The 23,561-nt window shown below is 40.4% G+C and overlaps 2 protein-coding genes across 2 annotated transcripts in view; both read right to left on the bottom strand.

Moving 5' to 3' along the window:
* Positions 1-962: 962 nt before the first annotated feature.
* VBP1 (VHL binding protein 1) lies at positions 963-15,696 on the bottom strand. The gene is made up of 6 exons (XM_016133474.2): positions 15,543-15,696; positions 13,686-13,810; positions 6,704-6,770; positions 5,604-5,702; positions 3,097-3,235; positions 963-2,032 (listed from the first exon to the last, which is right to left on the bottom strand). Exons 1-6 carry the CDS (start codon positions 15,633-15,635, stop codon positions 1,962-1,964), a joined length of 594 nt encoding a protein of 197 aa, XP_015988960.2. The 5' UTR covers positions 15,636-15,696; the 3' UTR covers positions 963-1,961.
* A 2,121-nt stretch (positions 15,697-17,817) lies between these two features.
* The window catches only part of LOC107504335 (phosphatidylinositol-binding clathrin assembly protein), a 32,348-nt gene continuing 26,604 nt past the window's right edge, over positions 17,818-23,561 (bottom strand). The window contains exon 15 of the mRNA XM_016133473.2: positions 17,818-20,299. Within this exon, the coding sequence (XP_015988959.1) occupies positions 20,264-20,299 (36 nt within the window). The 3' untranslated portion in view covers positions 17,818-20,263. The remainder of the gene's footprint in view (positions 20,300-23,561) is intronic.

Below are 23,561 nucleotides of genomic sequence, written 5' to 3'. Positions count from 1 at the left end.
ATGATGATGTAAGTGCTATATAAGCAAATTCCATATTGTGAAGTAGGATAAAAATTTTAAAGATGAAATTATTTCCATTATTTTCTTTAAAAAAAACCTATGTATTGAAAAAGAAAGACAGAACTATTAAGGGAGACAAGTAGAACTTAAGTCTTTTCCCCCCTATTTTCTAAATTTTCTCAAATGAACATGTTTCATAATGGAAAAACAGCTAAATTTCAGTTGCATTTCCAACATATTCATTACCCAGTATCTACCCCATATCAAGTTTTGTAGTCAGCGTTTTGCCCATATTTTCTCTAGGTATACTCTAGTAAGATTAAGCTTGACAATACCACATCAAATCAGGATGGCTATGTTATTCTGAAAATGTAAACCAAGAGAAATAATCTGGCTGAAGCAAGATTTAAATATGTTTTATTTAACAGAGCACAGTAACTATTCCTGAAACATACTCTGTGTGTCTGTGTGTGTTGAATTAACTTAATTTTTGCTCTTTAATTCTCATTTCTAAAGAGCTATGTCCCTTCACATTACCTGAAATACCTAAAAATTCTTATTTAGATCTTCACGGACTTAAATTAAGAAAATAAAAATCTGAGCAAATCATTCATTCCTGTCCTATTACCAAGGACATTTTGGACCAACATATTTACCATAGTAAAGTTTGGAGGAAAGGAGCATTTACAATATCTCAAGATGTTTATAAACCTCGAATTCTAAAATATGCGAATTTAAAATTACAAAAGAAAAACTGACTCGAGGAACTTCAGTATCTTTCGGATTTAACTTCTCAGTTGTTTTCTTATCTGCATTCCTTCCAAAAGGATTTTGTTTTTTCCTACAAACATAAGTTCTTGAGACATGCTAGTTATATGTACAAGTAAATAAACTTTATAAATGTGAAAAGACCCATGTTGACTTTTGAAAGAGTAACATGAAAAAAAGGTGCCACACAACAGTTTTAACTTCACTGTTTTAATATCATGAAATACAACTACAAAACGTTATACAAGTATACTCTTAACTACACAGAAATGGAATAATATTTGCGTTTTTACCACAACCTGCAGCACCCATGAGCAACCACTATACTGATGGCTTTCCATGTAGGTTTTCTACTATTCCTACGAGGTTTTAACATAAATAAAAAAGCTCGTGGGCCTTTTCAACCATTGCAGATTTATATTAACTTAATATTCCTGTTCAGCTGCTTTGGAGAACTGTTAAGAAATACATAATCGCTTTAAGCCAACAGTTTTGAGGGAGTAATTTTGTTATTCCATGTTGGCTCAAATCTCCCTTATGTTGGCATTTGTAAGGACACTGTGCACTTAAACAGGGTAGGAAAAAGTGTTGTTTCAATAGCCCTCTTACTGTTTAGGAAGGGAAATTAGCATTTCCTGAAAAGTACAGAATATTGTAATAGATACTTATTGGCTAAGCAGTAATTCATGACACTCCACTTACATAAGACAAATAACAGCAGCAGAGGGCCATACAGCCCCACATGTAGTAAAGGAAAACAATTTTGCAAGTATTTGAACTCACTTTTTCCTACCTCTAAACTGGCTCAACCACATCAAGTGAGAGTAACATCAGCTAATGAAAAGAAAAATTAACCTGTGCCAAAGTGTGCAGAATTCAGTTTCACAGCACATACCTGGATTTTAAGCCATTTCAGCTAAGACTTTTCTTACGACAAACAAAAAAGAAATTACAAAAGCAGCATTTGCTTTGCTGGAAAGGCGAAAAAAAATAACAATACTGGTAAATTCATAAAATATTTGCAACCACTTTTGTTTTTATAAATAAATAAAATGGTGTTTACCTATTTTAAAGATTTAATTATCATCCTCACTCTTAAAAAATCATTCAAAATTATGTCAACTTTTAAGGATAAACTTTGGGGTATTTAAAATAATGTTTGGAAAACTGAACCACATGTTTAATTGCCAGCATTATGCTTTGTTCTTGGCAGAATCTTCTTTGTTTCTTCTTTTTACATCCCAGTTATAAACCCTGGCCATATCTGCAAGAATTGTCAAAGAAAATGCAAATGCAATTCTAAAAATAACAGATGCAATGACTAAGTATTCACTCGCACACTGAATCGAAGACAGAAATCACACGCACGAAGTACTGGTGACAAGAAAATATTGGATCTAAATTCCACCAAAACCAATGGGGGCCTCAGAGCAACAACTGTTTAGCAAAACTGTTTAGCAAATCTAGTCAAGTACGGATGTATTTTATGGATTATGTGCCTGACACTGTCAACAGTTTTAAAGGGAGTCCCTCAACCACAAAATTTCAAAGAACATTCAAACCCCATCCTGATATGTAAGAGTTAAATCAGTACAGTCTGATTAATAATTCCCTCTCGCCTTCTCTTTGGTTTAACAGGGCATTCCCTGGATTTATTAAGCATCTACATATTTTCCTTCCTACAAGCAACGCCCTGCATAGGTGCTTGCATGTCAATTCTTTGTTTCACGGACCCTGCCTTTGGCGTTTATCTGAAAAGTCATCATCATACTCAAGGTCACCTAGGTTCTCTATGTTACCTTCTAGGAACTGTGCGGGTTGTTCCCCTCTAGACAAAGCTGTCACATTACCCGTCATATGCCGCTCCCTGCTCTAGGCCTCAGAGAGGCCTGCCCTCCCTCAGCCACGCATTCAACGCCTTCCCTGTGCTACCTGCTGCGGCGAAGAGAGACAAAGGTCAGCTCCAACACTGGAAGGGCTCCGGGCCCGGTGTGGAAGACACCCTGAGACGGTTAGGACGTGTTCAGAAATGTTCTGATGCTTGAGCTGAAATGTGAATGACATAAAAGAGCCACCTGGTAAACAGGGAGGAGACGTGGTGGGGAAATGCGAAGGCTGTGGCCCATTTCACGGGGTGAGAATGACGGACTGGGGTGACGAGGAACCTGGGGTGCGCTGGGGGAGGGCCGGAGCAGAATGAGGCCAATGGCATGAGGTAAGACTGACGGGTCGAAGAATAAGGACATTCTTCTCATTAAAGCGAAGCAAGTAAGAATGTTAAAAACATCTTTCTCCTTTCCTCCTTGTTTCTTTTCAAAGAAAGGATACTGACTTCGGTGGTAGTAAATTGATCACGAAGAAAGTCAAGGTCTTCTTCCAGAGAATCAAGGTTCTTCGTTGCAGTCAATAAATTCTTTTCCAACAAGGCCTGAGCTTCGTCGATATCATACTCAAGCATTACATTAGCCTGAAGGGAGAGAGTCACGACAATTACTAACGTTCGCGTGGCACTTACTACGGCTCACGGGCCAAAGCCAGCTGCTGCCTTCCGCCTTAGGTTTCGGTGGAAGCCAGCCATTCCCCACTCAGGCCTTCACGCCACAGTGGCAGAGCTGAGCAGCTGTGACAGAGACCAAGTGGTCTGCAAACCGGAAGTATTTGCCCTCTGGCCTTTTACGGAAGGTTACTGACCGGGCTTAGAGAATATATTTACATATAATATGTCATTTTGTACTTATAATCACCCTGGTGAGGCAAGTTATCTTCACCTTTACGGTTAAGAAAACGGGTGCTGAGAGGTCAGGCTGCCCGTGCTCACGTGGCCAATGAGTAAATGGGAGAGTGTGGGCGAGAAGCAATGCGTTCAGGTACCAAATCCTATCGTTCTACTAACTCCATCATGACACTAAATTCATTTAAATGGTTGCTGTTGAGCTTAATATAGAATAATGTCGAAGTTTTCAAAGACATATAAATTATCTACATTCGATCCAATGAGAAAAGCAGCTGGCTCTACTGTCCCCTTCCTACACGGAACAGACGCTAGGGGCACAGGAAGGGGACTGTGTCTGCAATTCGGAAGATGTGGTGTCACGGCCCACACGTGGGGCCGCATGCTCTGGGTGGTGCCGAACCGAACCTTCCCCGGCTCCGAACTCCTATCACCTGCCTTACCATCGGGCACTTCCCGAGCCGTTTTCCTCAACTGACCAATGGAATCTAAAAATTACTCAAAAGATTGTTAAGGATTAAATGGGACAATGTGAAAGTGTCTGGCACAAAGCGGGTGTTGCGTAAACGATGATGGAATAACCCGAGCCATGATCGTTACTGTTTCACACTTTGGATAGGACCAAAAAATGTCCATGAAAAGTGTATGTCTGTCCGATCTCAGACCCCCCAATCTCATTTCGGAGTCAACTGCTGTTGTCTCTTACTTTCTTTCAGAAATGTCTGCAGTTTGCTTACTTTTAACGAGAAAAAAATAGAATACATTTGAAAACATGTCATTCATGTCAAAATGCATGGACTATTCACTCACGAAGTAGCCTGTGCCAAGTACTTCTCCTTAGCTGGGCCACCTGTCAAACTCAGACACATAATGGTCTAATAGGCATCTTAAGCATAAGTCCAAGTCGCCCCGCAAACCCGTAGTCCTGTGCTGCAATGTGAGTTACAAATTATTTTCCTACTCATTGTCTTTTAACTTTGCTTATGATTTCTGACTTTTGTGGCCTAAAACCACCATCCTTATTCCAGTTACGAAATGAGCCGTCTACGACTTGACCTAAACTTCGATGGTGTGAGGATTTCATGTAAGTATGTGACTTATCTGGAATTCATCCTGGTGTGAGATGTGAGCGGACTCCAGCGGCCACTGCCACCAGAGGGCGTCCTGCTGTCCCAGTGCAATGAAAGAGATCACCCTATCCCCACTTGCTGATGGGGTGCAGGTGGAGGGAAAAAGAAACCAAGGAGGATGACAATGACCCCTAGGACTAAAGCCACTGGTGAACGGCTGTTCTGTTTACAGAACTAAACTCAACAAGGATAAGAATTATGGTTGTAGAATTAAATGTGTGACCTCTGAAAATATCACAACAAGGAAATACGGGACAGAGAAGTGAGTCCATGTGCTGCTCTGTCCCTGTTTTGTGGCACTGACATGCCTCTCAGGGGCGAGTCTACAGGACAGCAGCAAGGGGGGTCCCTCCCAGCAGGGGCAGCCGGGAGCAGCGCGCTAGCGTGCCACTCTGTGCGGCAACTTGACTGAGGCAATGAGACCTGCGGGCAGCCAGCGAGTCACTCAGGAATGGCTTCGCTGGTTGGTCAGGGGACTGAGAGGAATAAGACAGGAAAAATCAGAGACCAGGTCGACGACATCATCTAAATTGGAAGTATATTGTCTAAATAGTGGGCTCCAACCTCAAGGTTTTTGTAATAATCTTTTCCCCCTTCAGTTTGGACAGATCTTTCTAGAACTTACAAGCTCCTACTGGGAAGAAACCCTCGTCTGAGGTGCTTCGGTCCCTTCCGTTTTACTTCTATTGCTCTTCCTCTCACAACACTTAAAAGGCAAAGCATCGGCGGGAGGGGCGGCGGGCTCTGGGTCGGTTTCATTTGGACTGGGAGCGACCTGGCCTGTTTTTGCGGCAAACCGCCACACTCCGAACCGCAGCCCTTTTCTAAGACGCACTTGAACTCCACCCCTTTACTCCTTCCACAGTCGAAGAGAGCGAAGCACTTTACGTAGCTCAGACAATACTGCTGTTCTGGGACAACACACGGGTTTGCGAAGGCCGGCCGGAGAGGCCGCAGCTGTCACGCGTACTTACCCCGAGCCACAGACACACTTTATCAGTAGGAGGAACTGAAGCTTTGCAATACAGGTTGTCTGCCAGTAAGAATCTGGTCTCCAGGGAGCTAGTGGACTCCTTCAAAAAAAAATGACAGTGCTGTGAACAGGTGAGTACGACACCCAGGTTACAAAGGAGAAGAGCTCGCAGCTGAACCTAAGCAGCATCACGCAGACGAAGCGCAGTGGCAAAACACACGAAAGCCTGGACCCACGTGGCTGGGCGAGGACGCCGTGGACTCGGGCTCAACTACCTGCCCCCTGTGCGCGTTGGGCGTATGATGTGACCCGTCTGTGTCTCAGGCTCCTCATGTGTCAAATAAGGATCATGGTCCCTGCACCCCTGAAGGCCGCCGCAAGCGGACGTTACGCACACACAGACACACACACAGACACACACAGACACACACGCAATACAGGAGTTAGCAATTATTATCACTTCATCAGTGTTTCATGCCCAAGCAACCAGTTCTCTCAAGTGTCTTACAAAGGCCACCACATACAATAATGTACTGGACATGCGGTTAAGTCTACCAGTCAAGTAATACATCACGCACACGCAATCTTTTAAATATGATATCTTCTTGAAATTTCCTCTTTCCAGCCTGCTACTGTTTAACAAGCAGTGGACTAACACTCAGAAGATGCTTGAATCCAGCTCTGCCAGTGGCCAGCAATGTACCTCCCTGTGACTGTGAAATGAGAACCTGAAACGGAACTTCTGAATTCTCTCCCGCTCTGGAAGTCTCGGGCTCACTCCTTGCTCGTAGGGCGGACAGCAACAACAACAACCCTTAGATGCTACTACTTCGAAATAAGACATATTCTTCTTGTGCCTAAACGAAGTTTGAACTGCACTGAAGCTCTGCAAATACTATATATAAATAAAATAATCCCAGACATGTGGCCCTAGCGTTAAACTTGATTAGCGGGAGTGGGGGGCACCACAAAGCCACGTTTGTCACGGAACGTCAGCACATGTGCCCGAGAAGGCTGACACCAGTGACAAACGGTCAAGGAGGACGCACCTCGCCTGAAGTATCCTGGTTCGCTCATATTTACAAACAAAAATACACTTACTTTTTTCTTCTGCATGTATTTTAGAATCTCTAAAGTCTGCTTAATTTCAGGAATCTGACCTTTTAGCCTGCGAATAAGAGAAAGGTTAACTCAGAATTCTGCAGCGACAATAAACACCTGGACCCGGTCTCACACACCGCATTTTCTACCGATATGTTCTTGAGGACAATTTGCAAAGATTAAACATTTAAGATACTTTATATTTAAGATATTTAATAAAATTGTATTAAAATAGCTAAGATATTTCAGATATAAATATTCACGAAAATATGTAGATATAATAGCAAATAGGTATGGAATGCTTATCGTGTACAAAGCCCGATTCTCTATGTCAAACGCCCTGTCATTGGTTGACATTTCCAGAGCAAACTGCATTCCCTGGATGTGATTTAGAGGGGCTGTGACTGATTAGAACTGCATTTTAAATAAATTATTACTTTCTAATAACAGGCACACAAGTATTATATTCTAAATTCGAAGCCACTGGAAACTGCCAATCCCCTATGCGGCGCTGCATGTCACTGCTCCCAGAAGGCGTGCCCAGGGCACAGACAGGAACATGGCAGTCGACTAAACGCCAGCAAAATTCAATGACAGCTTCTCAGTGCTTGTGCCAGCCACACTGTGACAAACATGCACCGTCACCTGAATGCTACATCGTGAGATGGACAGTGATTCTTTTAAGCTTCGGGAAATTTTTGTGTAACTTTTATGTTGATAGATGCTATTTTATTTTCCATTTAGGTAACGACTGCTCTTTAAATTATAAATGCATCATTGGTTTGAATACGAGAAGTTTAAGAAAACGGTGAAGGGCATGATGGGACTGATCAGGCTCAACAGGTAAGTTACACCATAGCAACTCATGACACTGCCATCCTGGAACAAATGGACATCCACACACGAAAATGAGTCTAGACAAGTCACACAAATTAAGTCAAAATGAATCACAGACCTAAAAGTAAAAATGCAGAACTATAAAGCTCCTAGAAGGTAACACAGGAGAAAATTTAGATGACCTTGAGTGTGGTGATGACATTTTAGATAAACACCAAAGACACGATCCGTGAAAGAAATCATTGATATGATGGACTTCATTAAATTTAAAAACTTCTGCTGTGCAAAAAAAAACATGTCAAAAGAATGAAAAGACAAGCCACAGACTAGAAGAAAATCTCTGTTAAAACTCATAGCTGGTAAAAGATTGTTATCCAAAATATACAAAGAACTCTTACGACTCAATAATAAAAAAACGAACAACTTGATTAGAAAATGGGTCAAAGACCTTAACAGATACATCACCAAAGAAGATACACAGATGGTAGGTAACTAAGCATAAAAACAGATGCTCCACTGCATGTCACCAAGGAAATGCAACGTGAAACAACAAGGAGACACCAGCACACACCTATGAGACGACCAGAATGGCCGAAATCCAGAACACCGCTGCCGCCACGTGCTGGCGACGATGTGGCGCCACAGAACTCTCATTCACTGCTGGTGGGGATGCAAAATGGTACAGCCACTTTACAAGACAGTTTGGCAGTTTCTTACAAAACTAAACATACTCTCACCACACGACCCAGCAGTCACGTGTCCTGGTATCTACCCAAAGGAGCTGAACGCGTATGGCCACATGAACCTACACACAGATGTTCACAGCCGCTTTATTCCTATTGCCAAAACTCGGAAGCAGCCGAGATGTCCCTCAGTAGGTGATGGATAAATAAACTGTGGCACATCCGACGATGAAATATTAACAGCACTGAAAAGAAATGAATAACCAAGCCACAAAAAGACACAGAAGAAGCTTAAATGCACGTTACTAAGTGAAAGAAGCCAACCTGAAAAGGCCACACGGTACCTGATTCTAACTACATCACATGCCAGAAAAGACAAAAACTGGACACAGTAAAAGGATCAGTGGTTGCCAGAGGTTAGTGGGGGGGAGGGAAGACCAGAGCACCAAGAATTCTTAGGGCAGTGAACCTACTCCATGCGACACGATAATGAGGGATACACGGCATCATGCATTTGTCAAAACCTAAAGTACAACACAAGAGTGAACCCTAATGTCAACTAGGGACTTTAGTTAGTAATAACACATCAATACATGCTTATCAATTATTACAAAGGCACCACTCTGGTGAAGGCTGTCGATGATTGGGGGCGGGGAGGCTGGACATGCTTCTGTGACAGGGGTCTATGGGAAATGTCTGTACCTTCTGCTCGATTTTACAACTATTCTTAAAAAATAAAGTATTACAAAACGATTGTTTAAAAAACTACTAGGAACTGATTCCCAAATGAAATCAACTCCACTAACAAGAAAATAAGAGATAAAAATATGCTTAAAACACTCAAAGTTACTCGAGAGGAAAAAATAAAACATTTTTTTGTCACTAAAGTTTAGTTCTTTTTCTGATTAGAAGCTGCCAATGCTTTAATATGATTTGCATGGAAAAATCTGCAGAAGAGTTCTTGGGTCCCTGTCAAACCAATGGATTTCTAACAAAACAGACCAAAGACATAAAAACAAAGCTGTGGTCCTTTCAGAATACATTTAACTAATTATTAGTATAGATCAGTACGTAAATTAAATTTAAATAATGAAAATGAACTTACTGCATCATATAAAGGAGTCACAGAATGTGTGAAGGAGGTTAGCAGAGCAAACTTTATTACTAACCTGACAACAAATACGTTAAATGCGCCTGCTGCTTAAAAAAAAAAACAGGATCACTATGTGGTCATCTGGTGCAGTGAACAATCTGGAAACACATACTTGGCATTCATTTTTTTGACTTAGCTTGGAGGCTCATGTTCTGTGAACTCTTTTATACAAATTATGCAGCATGTTAATGAACCAAGCAGCTGCAACCCCAGCCAGCTCAGGATCCAAGATGCCAAGGCCGCTGTGCAAGTCTGAGCAATACACCCATCCCCACCTTTCTCCAGAGATGACAGCTCTCCTCAGCTATGCGTTCACAGTCCCTTTTTCCCTCTTCAAATAGTTTCATCACATTTATGTCTATCCCTAAACAATATATTCTTTACTGGTTTCTTAGCTTAATACAAATGGTCTCATGCTATATGTACTTGGGGGATTTGCTTTTTTAACTCAATTAGTTTCCTAAGATTTGTTCATTCCTGTTCACTGCTGTGTAATATTCAATTATGAATATAGCACAACTTAGCTACTCTCCCTGTTAACGGACAATGAAAACCTCTAGGTCCTAGGACTGGGTAGAGGAGTGCGAGGAAAAATGGTAGCTTAGAAGAGAAGCAGACCAAGTCTTCAAAAGCGGAGCACTGCTACAGAACTTTCTAAGTGTCTTACTCCAAGTTGCTCTGGGTGAATAAATACCTACCCCATCACTGCTACTGGGGAGAAAGACAGAATTGGCCGGAGACAGGGAGGTCAGGCTGAGGTTCAGAGAAGTACTGACCCTCAGCAGTCCCCCGCTCCACTCCTACACACACGGGTGATGACAGTGAAGACAGCCAAGGGCAGAAGAACAGAAAGAAGCCCCCACAGGCTGAGTTACTTGGTTGGGGAGAAGGAGCATTTGTCCAATGGCCATGCCCTAGACTGTAACGCCAGCAGCATTCCTCCTAGTCCTCCAAACTAGAAAGGACTTAAGCTACTCTCGCCTCCACATACGCTACTGGCCAAAGTCACTTAATAACCCTGAGGGAGAAAGAGCTGACAGGGAAAAGAAATGATAATCTGATAAACTCGACTCCAAAAACTCAATTACAATAAACTCGACAACCTCTATCAAATGAAACAAAATCAAATACTAAAAGATAAGATTATATAGTAAGTATTTAAACTACCTCAAAGAGAAATGACCAGATATTGATAATGTGAAGAAACAGATATAAGAAGAACCAACCAAAACTACTAAGTATAAAAAATGCAATGGTTGAAATAAAGAACTCATGGATAGCCTTTTAATTGCCAAAAGACAAATTACCAAAGCCAGCAGAAGACAGGAAATAATGTCAACATCCATATTAACAGGAATCTCAGGAGAGAAAGAAAAAAAAATTACCAGATGACAGAAAAAAAGAGAAAAAATGACAATCAGAAAATTTCCAGTTAAAAAAAGATAAGAGGCATACAGTTCACATATTAAAGATGAGATCGCCACAAGAGAATTATGAAATACTAAAGAATTTTTACATAGCTGAAGGTAAAGTTAATGATAGAAGACAGACTACAAGAAAAGGTTAACAACATATGTAAAGAAAAAGGTTAGTATCCGAACTACTCGAATTGTGCAATTGTGCAAAATAACTCAATTATGCACAAAAACAGTTCTTGCTGCATAGCTGGTATCACAGAGGTAAGGGAAATTCCAGATAAGATAAAAGGGAAAAAAGCAGAAAAGGCTTTGAGTTGAGCAGTGAGAGGACTAGAGAAAAGTAGGCATCATGAGGCACCTGCCAATGCCAGCTACAGACCCGGGCCTAGGCCCCTGACTTGCTCAGGCGATGGCGGGGCGGGGGAGTTCACATACTAAGCTGAAGAACTTGGAACAGGGCTCAAGTGGTTCAAGGCTGGTAGAGATTCACAGCTCCCAACAAAAGCAAAACGCTCTATGGATACAGGCAAACCACACAGGTACATAGCTATAAGAAGCTGCTTACACAGCTGACCCCTGAATAATATGGTTTTGAAATGCATAGGTCCACTGATATGTGGAATTTTTTTCAAAACATACTCGCTCTATATTTTTTCTCTTCCTTATAATTTTAACATTTTATTTTCTCCAGCTTACTTTGTTATAAGAGTATAGTATATAACGCATAAAACATTAAAAAAATATGTGTTAATCAACTATATTATCAGCAAGGCCTCTGGTCAATAGTAGGCCATTAGTTAAGTTTTCGGGGACTCAAAAGTTATACATAGATTTTCAACTGCATGGTGCGGGGGGCAGGTTTGAAGCCCCTAACCTCCATGTTGTTCAAGAATCAAATAGTTAATTAAGAAGGGAGTTAAGAAAGATACTCTCACAGACAAATAATGAAATAAACAAAAAGAGAGAATCTTGAAAGTATCTAAAAATGAAAATTAGTTTATCTAAAAAGATAGGCTTCTTCAATAAATGGTGCCAGGAAAACTGGAAAGCCACCTGCAAAAGAATGAAACTAGACTGTTGTCTATCACCACACACAAAAATTAACTCAAAATGGATTAAGGACCTGAATATAAGACCTGAAACAACAAAATGCATAGCAGAAAACATAGGAACTAAACTCAAGGACCTTGGACTTAAAGAGGTTTGTATGAATTTGACCTGAAAGATAAGGGAAGTCGAAGCTAAAATAAATGAAATGGGACAACATCAAACTAAAAAGCTTCTGCTCAGCAAGGTAAAGAGACAACCATGTGAATGGGAAAATATATTTGCAAGCAAAGTCTCCAATAAGGGCCTAATATCCAAAATATACAAAGAACTCATACAACTCAATAACAACAACAACAACAACAACAATCCAATCAAAAAATGGGCAGAGGACCTGAACAGACATTTCTCCCTAGAGGACATACAAATAGCCAACAAATATATGAAAAGATGCTCAACATCACTAGCTATTAGGGAAATGCAAATCAAAACCACAATGAGTTACCATCTCACATCTATTAGAATAGCTATAATCAACAGGACAAGTAATAACAAATGCTGGAGAGGATGCGGAGAAAAAGGAGCCCTCGTACACTGCTGGTGGGACTGCAAATTGGTACAGCCCCTACGGAAAACATATGGAGGTTCCTCAAAAAACTAAGAATTGATCTACCATACGATCCAGCAATCCCTCTACTGGGTATTTATCCCAAGATTTGAAAACCCATATCCATAAAGATATTTGCACACTGATGTCCAGAGCAGCATAACTCACAGTGCCCAGGACATGGAAGCAACCAAAGTATCCTACACTAGATGATTGGCTAAAGAAGCTGTGGTACATATATATAATGGAATATTACTCAGCCATAAGAAGAGATGAAATACGGACATTTGCAACAACACGGATGGACCTCGAGATAATCATGCTAAGTGAAATGAGCCAGACAGAAAAAGTTGAAAATCACATGATATCACTTCTATGTGGGATATAAACATAAAAGCAACAAATGAACAGGACAGAGAGTCATGGACGTAGAGTATAGACTAGTGGTTACCAGAAGGTAGGGAGTGGGGAGAAGGGGGGAGGTAGATGGGGTAAAGAGGGTCAAATTTAGGGGGTTAGCGGGAGGGCGAAGTGGGTTAAAGGGAATCAAATATATGGTGGCTGAAGAAAACTGGACTTTGGGTAGTAAACACACAATACAATATACAAATGTGAAATTATAATGTATACCTGAAAATTATGTAATTGTATTGACCAATGTTACCCCAATAAACTTAATTAAAAAATGAATAAAAATAAAAAGATAGGCTGGATATAAAAACAATAACTGTATGTTGTTTACATGGAACACCCATAAATATAAATAATAAACAGGTTGAAAAGTAAAGGGATTAGAAAAGATACACCAAGAAAATGTTAGCCAAAAGAAAGCTGGGGTAAGCTGTAAGTATCCAACAAAACAGACTAAAACAGATAACATCATTTTATATTGGATTAAATTCACCAAGAAGACATAATAATTCTCATGTTGCATGCACCCAATAAAATAGACTCAAAAGTTTTTTAAAAGGATAGAAATTGTTTCAGGTTAAAATGGCAACACCTCTAACTGCTCAAATAGCCAGAGAAAATACACCTCCTTGGCTAGAAGGCAGCAAAGACCTGCCGAGGTGACAGGAACTATGGGAATATGACTCCTGCAAGGGAAGAACCTGAGAGGTGACCAAACGTTCAACATCTTATCTCACTGTATGCAAATTACGTCTCAATTTTTAAAAGCTTAAGCCATACAAGATTAATTTTTTTAAAAAAACACTTTGGAAATTTCTACACTTACCTCCTTTTCTTTTGAGCAAGGTTGAGTTCCATAAACTTGTACTTCTGGTACTGCTCATCCAGCTTCTTTAGTACAATATCAGCAGTCTCATTCCCAGGCTGCTTCATGAAGGAATCTACATCTTCCTTTAGTATCAAAAATAACACATTTCAAACTTTAGAATTCATACCTCTAATCAGATTTTTTACTATTTTAGCTTTATTTAGAAAAGAAGGAAAAGCCTGTTTCTTTTTCTCCAAAGGCTTGTCTTTAACTAAAAACATAGTTTTAAAAAGTTAAGAGACCATTTCAGTCAGTGCATATACATTTTGTAGCTAATTTAGTCTTCCTCCACCGCCTTCTTTTTGATCTTATTTATGTATAGGGAAAGAAACATGGTCTTGCCTGCTTTATGCATCGCCCATGGAACCTTAACACTAAACAGGAAAATTACCAACAATCAAACATCGCCCAGTCATGTGCCCTAGTCACAATACCATTCAACAGGTTGTATGCCGACATTGATTTCGTCAAATTTTTAACTCAACAAGTTCTGCCATAGAAATATCATGCTAAATATGACCATTAGGTTCCTCCAGGCAAGCCACAAAATACCTTAAGCATCGGATGGTTGAAAAAAATCTAAGAAGCCAACAGAACAATCTTTTGCACCAGGAACGATTAAGCAAAAGAATCAGTAAAACAAAATAGCATTTTTAAAATGTATACTACATAATGGTCCTTGAAGAAAAGCTAGTTAATTGGATAAGGATCAGGAACTAGATGAAAACACGTGACAACTTAAAGGAGAGTCTATCGGAGATGTCCAGTGTTTTGAAGAACTTTAGTTCTTACATGCTAAGTTAACTTCAGTCACCTTATGGTTTCTGACACCTCTACATCATTATTCTTATCCATGCTTACTAACTATGCAGGAATATTTTAGCCAAAATAAAGCAAGAAGAAAAAATGGTAGAGCGATAGGGTAATATAGGTACAAACCAAAAGGTTGAGAAAATTCCATTAAGACTTTATAGTAGCTCAGCCAGAACTGAGTGATGAAAGAGATAATAATGTCCTGGAACACCAGTCAAGTTTTCTCTCACTGTTCAAGTAGTTTACAAATACTATTTCTAGACCATCCTGATGGAAGGACAAGGTTGAAAACATCTACTTATTTCTGTTTGGACACGGATTGGTCTTCCCGTTCTGCAAAGCCTCCGAAATGCATTTCCTACCTCCCCTCTGAATTCCACGATTCATTCTCTACTAAGTTGTTAGAATGATGTACCCAAAACCAAATATGATCATACTGTGGTTTTACTTAGACACTTTCTAAAGCCAGCACGTTGCCTATTGGATAGAGTCTCCATTGCTTAGCAGGATAAAGGACTTCACATCCTCACCCTATCTCACTTGCCCATCAGCCTCTTCTCCCATTCCTCCAAGGCAGAGGACCACAGCACACCTTCAACAGACTAGATCTCATTTCCCATATTTCACACCTTAGCACCAGCTGCTCCGTCTACTACTCACTGTATCCTAAGTCACCATTTATCTGCCGGTCTCTCCAGCATCTTGGTTGAGTCTCAAGCTTCTCACTGCCATCCCTCTTTCTGGAAGCAGAGGATGAAACCTGGCATCCAGAAGGGGATGAGGAAATCCCTCCGACCGCCCCGCTCTCGAGTCCTCCCACCCCAGACCCCTTTCTCTTCTCGAGCCCTGTCAGACCGCGCTTCCCGCCGGCGAGAGGGTACAGAGCGCTCTCCCAGGTCCTTTAGCTCTCAACTCCATCCATCGAAAATTGAGACCGGTGCGAGGGCTGGGAAGGAAGAAGTCGCGGCCTAGCAAGATGCCTAGGACCAGCGGGTCTCTTACCACAAACACAGCCTCAGGAATACCCAGATGGAGCCGCCGTCCGTTCCCTGAAGCCATTTCTCCGGAACCACCATCATCCTTAGCGGCCGCCATCTTGGGAGAGCGGGAGAGCAATTAACTGCCTCTCGAGCCGCCGGCCCTAAGCCGCCGCCAGCCCGTGATTGGCTCACTTACCCTGCAGGCCCGCCTCTTCCTTGTGAGTCTGCGCATTCATGGGTGAACAGGAAGTAACCGCCCCTTCCCCAACTTCTGAATGCTGACTGGCTGTGCACTGGTGAGTGACAAGTGTGGGAGGGCTGCAGAGGAGAAGCAGGCAGCGCGGGAAGTACCAAGACTCCTGGGGAAAGGGGTCGCGCGTGGGTTTTGTGGATGGGCGGGGCTGGAGGACCCTGCAATCAGGAACCAAGTGGAACGAACCCCAGTCCCATCGCAGCATAGGCAGCGCCCTCCAGAATGGCTTACAAGCGACCCGATCCCCTCTCAGATACACGCAAACCTGGGACCTGGACGCCATGACAGGGCTTTGCCCTCGGTGCTTTTTCCTTGTCCCACCATACCAGCAAGCCAGGACTTGTGCTGGTTTCGAGTGGACCTGTTCACCCAATTCAGGAGGTTCCCGGCTTGGGGTGTTCTATTCAAGAACTAGACATAGCTAGCCTTAGGTAGTTTTATTTACTTGGAGCGAGTAAAGGAGACAGGAGATTCATATCCAAAGCTGTCTCCCTAGAGGGAGGCTTAAGCCATTACTTATATACACTATTTGGTTAATTACATGTTGATTTCTTCTTTGCAATTGACTACACTTATTAGGTTGATTTCCTGCTAAGCCCATCCTATTTACTGCTGCATCTGTAAAGTAATGTGCTACATGTCAACATTTAGCAAAAATAGCTTTTAGTAACAGCTGCCTAGACCTTGATACCCTTATCCATTCTTGAGGGAATGGGGACAATGGCTCATACTTCTATGACTGTTTCCTGCCGATCCTGGATGGAGTACTCTATGAGTTAGAGTGAAATCCTCTGGCTGTCTGACTTAGGAAAGTCTTGGGGTCTTCTAGAGCTGGGATTCCTGAGAGCTGGAATAGTGCTTAGAGCACTACTCTACCAGGAGATAAGCACCATAAGCGACGAGTCAGAAGCAGGGGGGAAATACAAAAAACATGAAATGTCAACTCAACTGAAAAATAATATCGGAAAGGTGTCTCGTCACCAAAAAGGATTTATTCAGGAAAAAGAAAGGGTTCCAACCCAGTGCATGCAGACATGGCAAGCCATCTGCACACTATGGCCTGCATGCCAAGATGGAGGGGTGTTTACAGAAGGGAAAAGGAAAGTTAGAACCATGGAACTTTATCATAAACATAGAGTTCTTCTTGTGGGGGTCTCGCAATTATGTAGAGTGAGAACTCCCATAAGCCCTAATTCTTCCCATAGATTGTCCCGACTGATTATGTTCCCTTGAAGTTCCAGTCAGTCGTCATCAGTAGTTATATAATGAAATATGCTGGTAACCATTAAAAACTCCAGGTCAGTGGAGAAAAATTAAAGAACGCATCAGTAAGTAAATGGTTGTGCCACGTTCGTGATTTGGAAATGCTGACAGTGTTAAGATATCGCTATGTCTATTTTCTCCAAATTTAACTGTAGATTCAACATAGTCACTCCAGTCAGCATTCTAGAGGGTTTTTTCTGTAGAAATTGGTCAGCCGATTGTAATATTTTCATGGAATTTATAGAAAACCTGAATATTTGAAACAATCTTGAAAAATATGAACATGGAAGACTAATACTACCCGATTTTGAGACCTACAGAATATTGTGGTAATCAGGACAGTGTGTTATTAGACTAAGGATAGAGGTCTGGATCAATGGAACAAAACAGTAAAAATAGACCCATTGATATGCTGTTGATGTGTGTGTGTATGTGCGTGTATCTGGGGGAAACAGCTTTTACTAAAATTTTAACTTGCTAATTAATGCCATACGTGGGGATTCTGATTTAGTAAGATCAAAGTCATGCATATGATAATGGCATGATTCCTCACAAGGAAGACCCTATGTCCGCACATCGTTATTTTCTCTATTATTTTTGCAGTGGCTTTAAAAAAAATCCTCATTATTTATATTCATTTTATTTTTATCTCCATGTGCAATCTTTATTATTCAGCTGTCCCAGACTTCCCCCAATTCACCGATGTCTTTTTGAAAATTTATTTTTACCTATAGTTAACACAATATTATATTCGTTTCAGGTGTACAACAGTGATTTGACATTTATATACCTTATAAAGTCATGACCATAGTAAGTCTGGTAATCATCTGTCACTGTACATAGTTATTACAATATTATTGACTATATTCCCTAGGCTGTACATTACATCCCCATTTCGAGAAATGTACCAAGGCAACCCAAGGGAAAGAAATTTGTCTTTCACAAACGTTACAGGAACAATAGATAACTAACTACATGAAAAAAGTAAATCTCTACCCTTACCTGTCACCAAACATTAAAATGTATTTTAGGTGGATCATAGATCTAAACGTAAAAGCTGAAACTACAGAGCTTCTAGAAGAGAAGTGTAGGATATCTTCATGACATTGGGATAATCAAATATTTCTGAAGACACAAAAAGCACTAATCATGAAAGAAAAACTTGATAAATTAAACTTCAAAATTAGAAAACACCTGCTCATCAAATGATACCATTAAGAACATAAAAAGGCAAACCACAGACTGGCAGAAATTATTGCATAATATATCTAACAGATTTAATATCTGGAATATATAAAGAACTATAAATCAATAATCAAAGGAAAAAAAACATTAAAGTGGACAAAATAGTTGGACACTTCACACGCACAAAAAGATACTGGAATGGCCAATAAATAGCTTAGTCGTCAGGAAAATGAAAATTAAACCCCATCTTATGTGATTATAAAGTCACTAGAATGGCCAAATAATAATAATGACGGCAGTTAACTGTTGGCCAGAATTTTAAGCACCTAGAATTCTCATACATTGGCAGTGAGATAAAGTGGTACAGTCATCTTTGGAAAACTTTTGGTAGTTTTAATTTTAGACAAATACCTACCATATGACCCAGTCATTCTCCTCCTAGGTATCTACCCAAGAGATTATATCTACAGTTGTCCACAAAAAGACTCATACAAGAATGCTTACAGAGCTCGTATGTGTACATCAATTTAAAATTTAGTTTAGAAATAATGAGTATAAAGAAATATATTTTCATATAAACAAAAACTGAGTTTATCACCAGCATAACTATACTAAATAAACTTCTAAAAGATGTACTTCAGGAGGACAAGTTATTCCAATGCAAGAAGGGATGGTAAACAAAAAAATTCTAAACGCTTAGCTAAAACTAAACAAAAACTTTCTATAAGTACTAATACTTTTAATTTCAGAGGCTAACAAAATGGGGCAGGACTAAAATATTGGGCCATCGTAGTATACAAGTTGGATATGAATGTGCTTGCAATGTAAAAGTATTCTACAGTACTTGTGTTATTGGGAGGGGAGATTAAGATATTACCTTTAGTTTTTAATAATTTTGAAGGATAACTATTAAAGGAAGAGAAATAGAGTGCATCACCTCCAAAACATAAAAATGAAGAATTTCAGGAGTATTGAATGTCCAATTGAATGTTTATTTTACTTGGAGGATGATTCAGTTCAGGCTATGGCGAGATCTTTGATTTTTTTTTCACCTCTTAATTTGAATCATTGTGCTTTGGTACTTCTGCAAGGATTGTGTCTGTGTGAAAGAAAGATAGATATGTAAAATCTTTTTATCATTTCTCGATATTTTTCTTGGTGGTTACAAAATAAATTACAAATATTATTATATACAAAACTTTGGTCAGTTTTCTCATTAGGAGGTCAGGCCTCCTAAAACAAACATTCAGGAACCAGGGGGCTCAATACATTGGCTGAAGACTTAAAGAAGAAACCTTGTAAAGACTTCTAGAAAAAATACTCTGAGGCAATGAACACTTGGATCATGATACTCTCATATGCTTCAGCTAGACTTGCCCACATTACCACTGCCTGCTTCCATTTCTATACTCGAGCTGTTTTCTCTGTAATGTCAAACTGCTATCATCTAGACATCTACTATTTGAAATCCTCATCATTGGAGACTCAGTGTGCTGAAACTGTCCATCCCTAAATTAACCATTCCCTCCTTTGACCTCTCATGGTGCTTTGTGCTTTCTTATCTGTTTATTTGTTTGTCTGGAATATCCTTTCCTTACTCCATTGACTGGCTATCTATTTTGAAATCTTGGCATTCAACTTAGGTATCAGTTCACTAGGACACTGTTCCTGAAACCTCCGAGCTGAGTTACCCGCTTTTCCGACACTGATCACAGTTGGGTTTGTTAAATGAATGAATAAAAGGATCGCTGAATAGCTATCGGATCCCAGTTAAGGTTTAACAACGCAAGTTTGTAGAGGAACAAGTTTGCTGCATCTTTCTACAATGATGAAAATGTTAGTTTTTCTTCTATGAGATACCAAGAGTGCACAAAAGACATATACATTGTCAAACTCAGTTCTAACACTGGTCCTGCCTCCAGTGACTGCACATCTCTACCGAGGCCCTGAGGAACTACGCTTGAACATACTTTAATTCTTGTGGATGGAGTGGAAGGATTGCTGGTCCTTAAGCTTGGCTGGGCATAAGTCATGGACTTAAGTCACTTTGGGGAAGGAGCTCCCTTTGGAGTGGGAACCTATGAATTTAAATAGAAAAAGAAAACAAAAAGTGAAAGTTAGTATTTAACTACTCTCCTAACGATAGCACAAAAATGACAAGTAGCCCCTCTAGAATACATATTATATTTAATGAATATCAACATAAAAGAATATTGAACACCAGATACAAAAAAGAGGGAAAAATAGACCTGTGAAATAGTTGCTAGTGATCAAGTGTGAAATGAGAAGACCTAAAGAATGGTTCATGAGAAAGAGAAGGGAGTCTGTAGGTAGACGTGGAACATAGTAAATACACTATGATATATATGTATCTGTGATGAAATATTTTAGTACGAGTATATGAGTTGATGTGATTATTTAAAAGTTAAATGTGAAGGATGTATAGGAATCTTCCGGGTGAAAGGAGTGAGGGCAGGGCAGGCACACCAGGTCAAGGGGGTGGGAGAAGCATTATTGAGGTATAACTGACAAATAAATTTGCATATATTTAAAATATACATTGTGATGATTTGATCTATGTATACCGATCCTAAAATATATTCAAAAGATAAAAGGACATTTAATAAAGGACAAATATAAGGAGGTTGTACAGACCCATTAATATAAGACTCTATCTCCTTCCCCCGTTTAAAACTCTTAAATAGATCCCCACTGACTGTAGATAGTGTGTAAACCACTATCTAACCAAGCCTAGTGCTTCTCTATCTTTATCTACTGTGCCTCTCTCTCAGAAGCTGAAGCAATATGGGAGGTACTCAAGGAAAACTGGGTAAATTAGAAACTGTTCAAACGACTCATATCTGAAGGCTAATGAATAATGTATTGACCTGCTAAGAGGTTCCTGGTGATATGTCCTTGGTCCTCCAAGTTATCTTGATCCAAATTATCAATGAAAATGTAGAGGACGTGGTCATTGAGCATATGAATAGCATATATTGGAAGGGATAATTAATATATTAAATAGTATCAGAAACCTTAATGTTCTTGACAGGCTAGAGGTAGGGTCCCAATTGAAAAGATGAAGTTTACAAAGATAACTATTAGTTTTTGCACTTGGAACTTAAAAAAATACCATCACAGGTGTTTTTTACCCCCAGGGGAGAGAAGTGAATAAGACAAATAGAATTTTAGTTGATAGTAAGGTTAAGTTTTAAGGTTAAGTTTTCCCGTCCTTCCTCCTGTCTTAACCTCATGCCAGAAATTTAGAAGCAGCTCCAAGCTACCTTCACTGCACAGGGCTGCCACCTGTGCAGGACTAAATAAAGGGCCTGAGTAAGGTAGGTACCAAGACTTTTTGCCTCATAAACCAGTGTTGCTTAGAAGTCGATACAATTGTTGTTGCTGAAGAATAGAGATCTTGGTCCGCTTCCATGATACTATCAGATATTAAACCCTGGAACAGCCCTGTGTGGTGACTAGATGGAGCACCTTTTCCTTTTAGGGAACCTAGGTGTGTACACCTCCTTCATCCACCTGGGTCTGTAGTTATCATGGCTGAGGACTGGGAGCCCCATTCCGTAGTCCAGTCAGTGCTGAGGCCTACTCTGTATCTGGTTCCTGGCAGCTCTGCCCCATAGGAAACAGGCTCTATTCTGTTCACTTGCTTGGAAATATTCCATTATATAACCTGGCTTTTCATGGGGCCCTCCAGTTTTTATTCTGTAATGCGCAAATTTCACCTGAAGCTCTGTTCTATTGACAACAGATGCCCCTTGATTACTGATGACTAACCTGAAATCTCCCACACTCCTTTGGGGACTTAGAACTTGACTGCCCATCCTTTCCTGTGGAGCATCTCAGCTCTACCTCTGGTCCCTTCTATTCCTTTAAAGTCTGCTTTCTCCAGGCTTAGGTCCACACTCACTTCTATCATATGGGCACACCTAGCATCATATAATATTCTAACCCTCTTTGGGGAATGAACTGGCAAATATATTAATTACCACAAAGGTTACACAGAGAAGTCCAAAAAGAAGGCTGGAAGGAGATGTGAGGTAGGAGGAAAACTAAGAATATGTAATTTCTAAATCTAAGAGGGGAGGGTGCTTCAAGAGGCATTCCTCTTCCCCCACTGACCATTCTTTTTCTACCTGTTTTTCAAGTTTCTTCTCATCTCCATGCCCATTAATGACAGGTCATCCCAGGGCTCACTCCTTGGACTTGCGCTCCAGCCCATACTTACCCCTAGATGATCTCATCCACTCTCTCATCACACTCTTCGGGGCTTTTGCACTGACCATTCCCTCTATATGGAATGATCTTCCACATAGCCTCTTCTCTCTGCTCTTGAGTTTTCTGCTCAAGACTGAGTCACCTGCTCAATAAAGTTCGCTGACTAGCCTATTTAAGCTGGAAACGTACCCCAATACTCTTAATGCTTCTTCCTTGCTTAAATTTTCCTTGCACTTTATTTATTTTATTTATTGTTTATTATGTTCCCCACAATTAGAATATCCCACAAGCACATGAATTTTTGTTTCTTTTGATTATTGCTATAGTCCCAGCTCCTAAAACAGTACCAGAAACATAGTAGATACTTAACGAACATGTGCAGGCTGAGCAATAGACGAGTCGAGTAAGAAAATAACAGAAAACTACTAACTTCTGTCATATGAAGTAGGTTGAAAAGTGAACTAGGAAGGCAACCTAAATGTCTATTAATAGAGGCATAGAGGTGTGGGTTATTCCTGTCTTCCTTCAAGAAATATTTACCAAACAGCCTCTACATCCTAGGTGCTGTTCTAGGTATTCTGTACGCAAGATAAATTCGCTGCACTCAAGGAGCTGACATTTAAGTCAGAGGAAACAGACAATAAACAAACACACACAAATATATAGCATGTGTTCGTAAGTCCTATGGAGAGAACAAATTCTGGTTAAGGGAATTAGGAAGTGCCTGGGTAATACAGGGGTGCTATTTATATAGGGTAGTCAAGAAAGGACTCATTTGGCCAGATCCCTGAAGGAAGTATGGTAGTGAGCAAAATGGGTACCTGGAAAAAGATACAAGCGCAGGGCACAGTAAGTGCAAGGGCCCCGAGCTGAGAGGGCACCTGTTACGCTCAAAGAACAGCAAGGAAGCCCTATGCTTAGAATGAACTAAGGAAGGCAAGAATGCCAGAAGGTAAAGGCAGAGAGGTAGCATGCAGAACCTGAGCTTTTATGCTGAGAGAAATGGGGGGAAGTAGGAGCAGAATGGCTGGATCTAACATATTGGCTGCAGTATGGAAAAGACTGTAGGAACAAAAGCAGAAGCAGGGCCCAGGTAGAAGGTTATTG

The sequence above is a fragment of the Rousettus aegyptiacus genome, unplaced genomic scaffold, assembly GCF_014176215.1.
Source record: "Rousettus aegyptiacus isolate mRouAeg1 unplaced genomic scaffold, mRouAeg1.p scaffold_m13_p_9, whole genome shotgun sequence".
Taxonomy (NCBI): domain Eukaryota; kingdom Metazoa; phylum Chordata; class Mammalia; order Chiroptera; family Pteropodidae; genus Rousettus; species Rousettus aegyptiacus.
The sequence above is the reverse complement of the archived record's forward strand: the minus strand, read 5'-3'. Positions and strand labels throughout refer to the sequence as shown.

Coding starts and splice junctions, on each gene's coding strand:
- VBP1 (XM_016133474.2), bottom strand. CDS start 15,635: ATGGCGGCCGCTAAGGATGATGGTGGTTCCGGAGAAATGGCTTCAGGG. Junction 13,811..15,542: donor TTCCTGAGGCTGTGTTTGTG/GTAAGAGACCCG, acceptor TTGATACTAAAG/GAAGATGTAGATTCCTTCAT. Junction 6,771..13,685: donor CTTGCTCAAAAGAAAAGGAG/GTAAGTGTAGAA, acceptor TCTTATTCGCAG/GCTAAAAGGTCAGATTCCTG.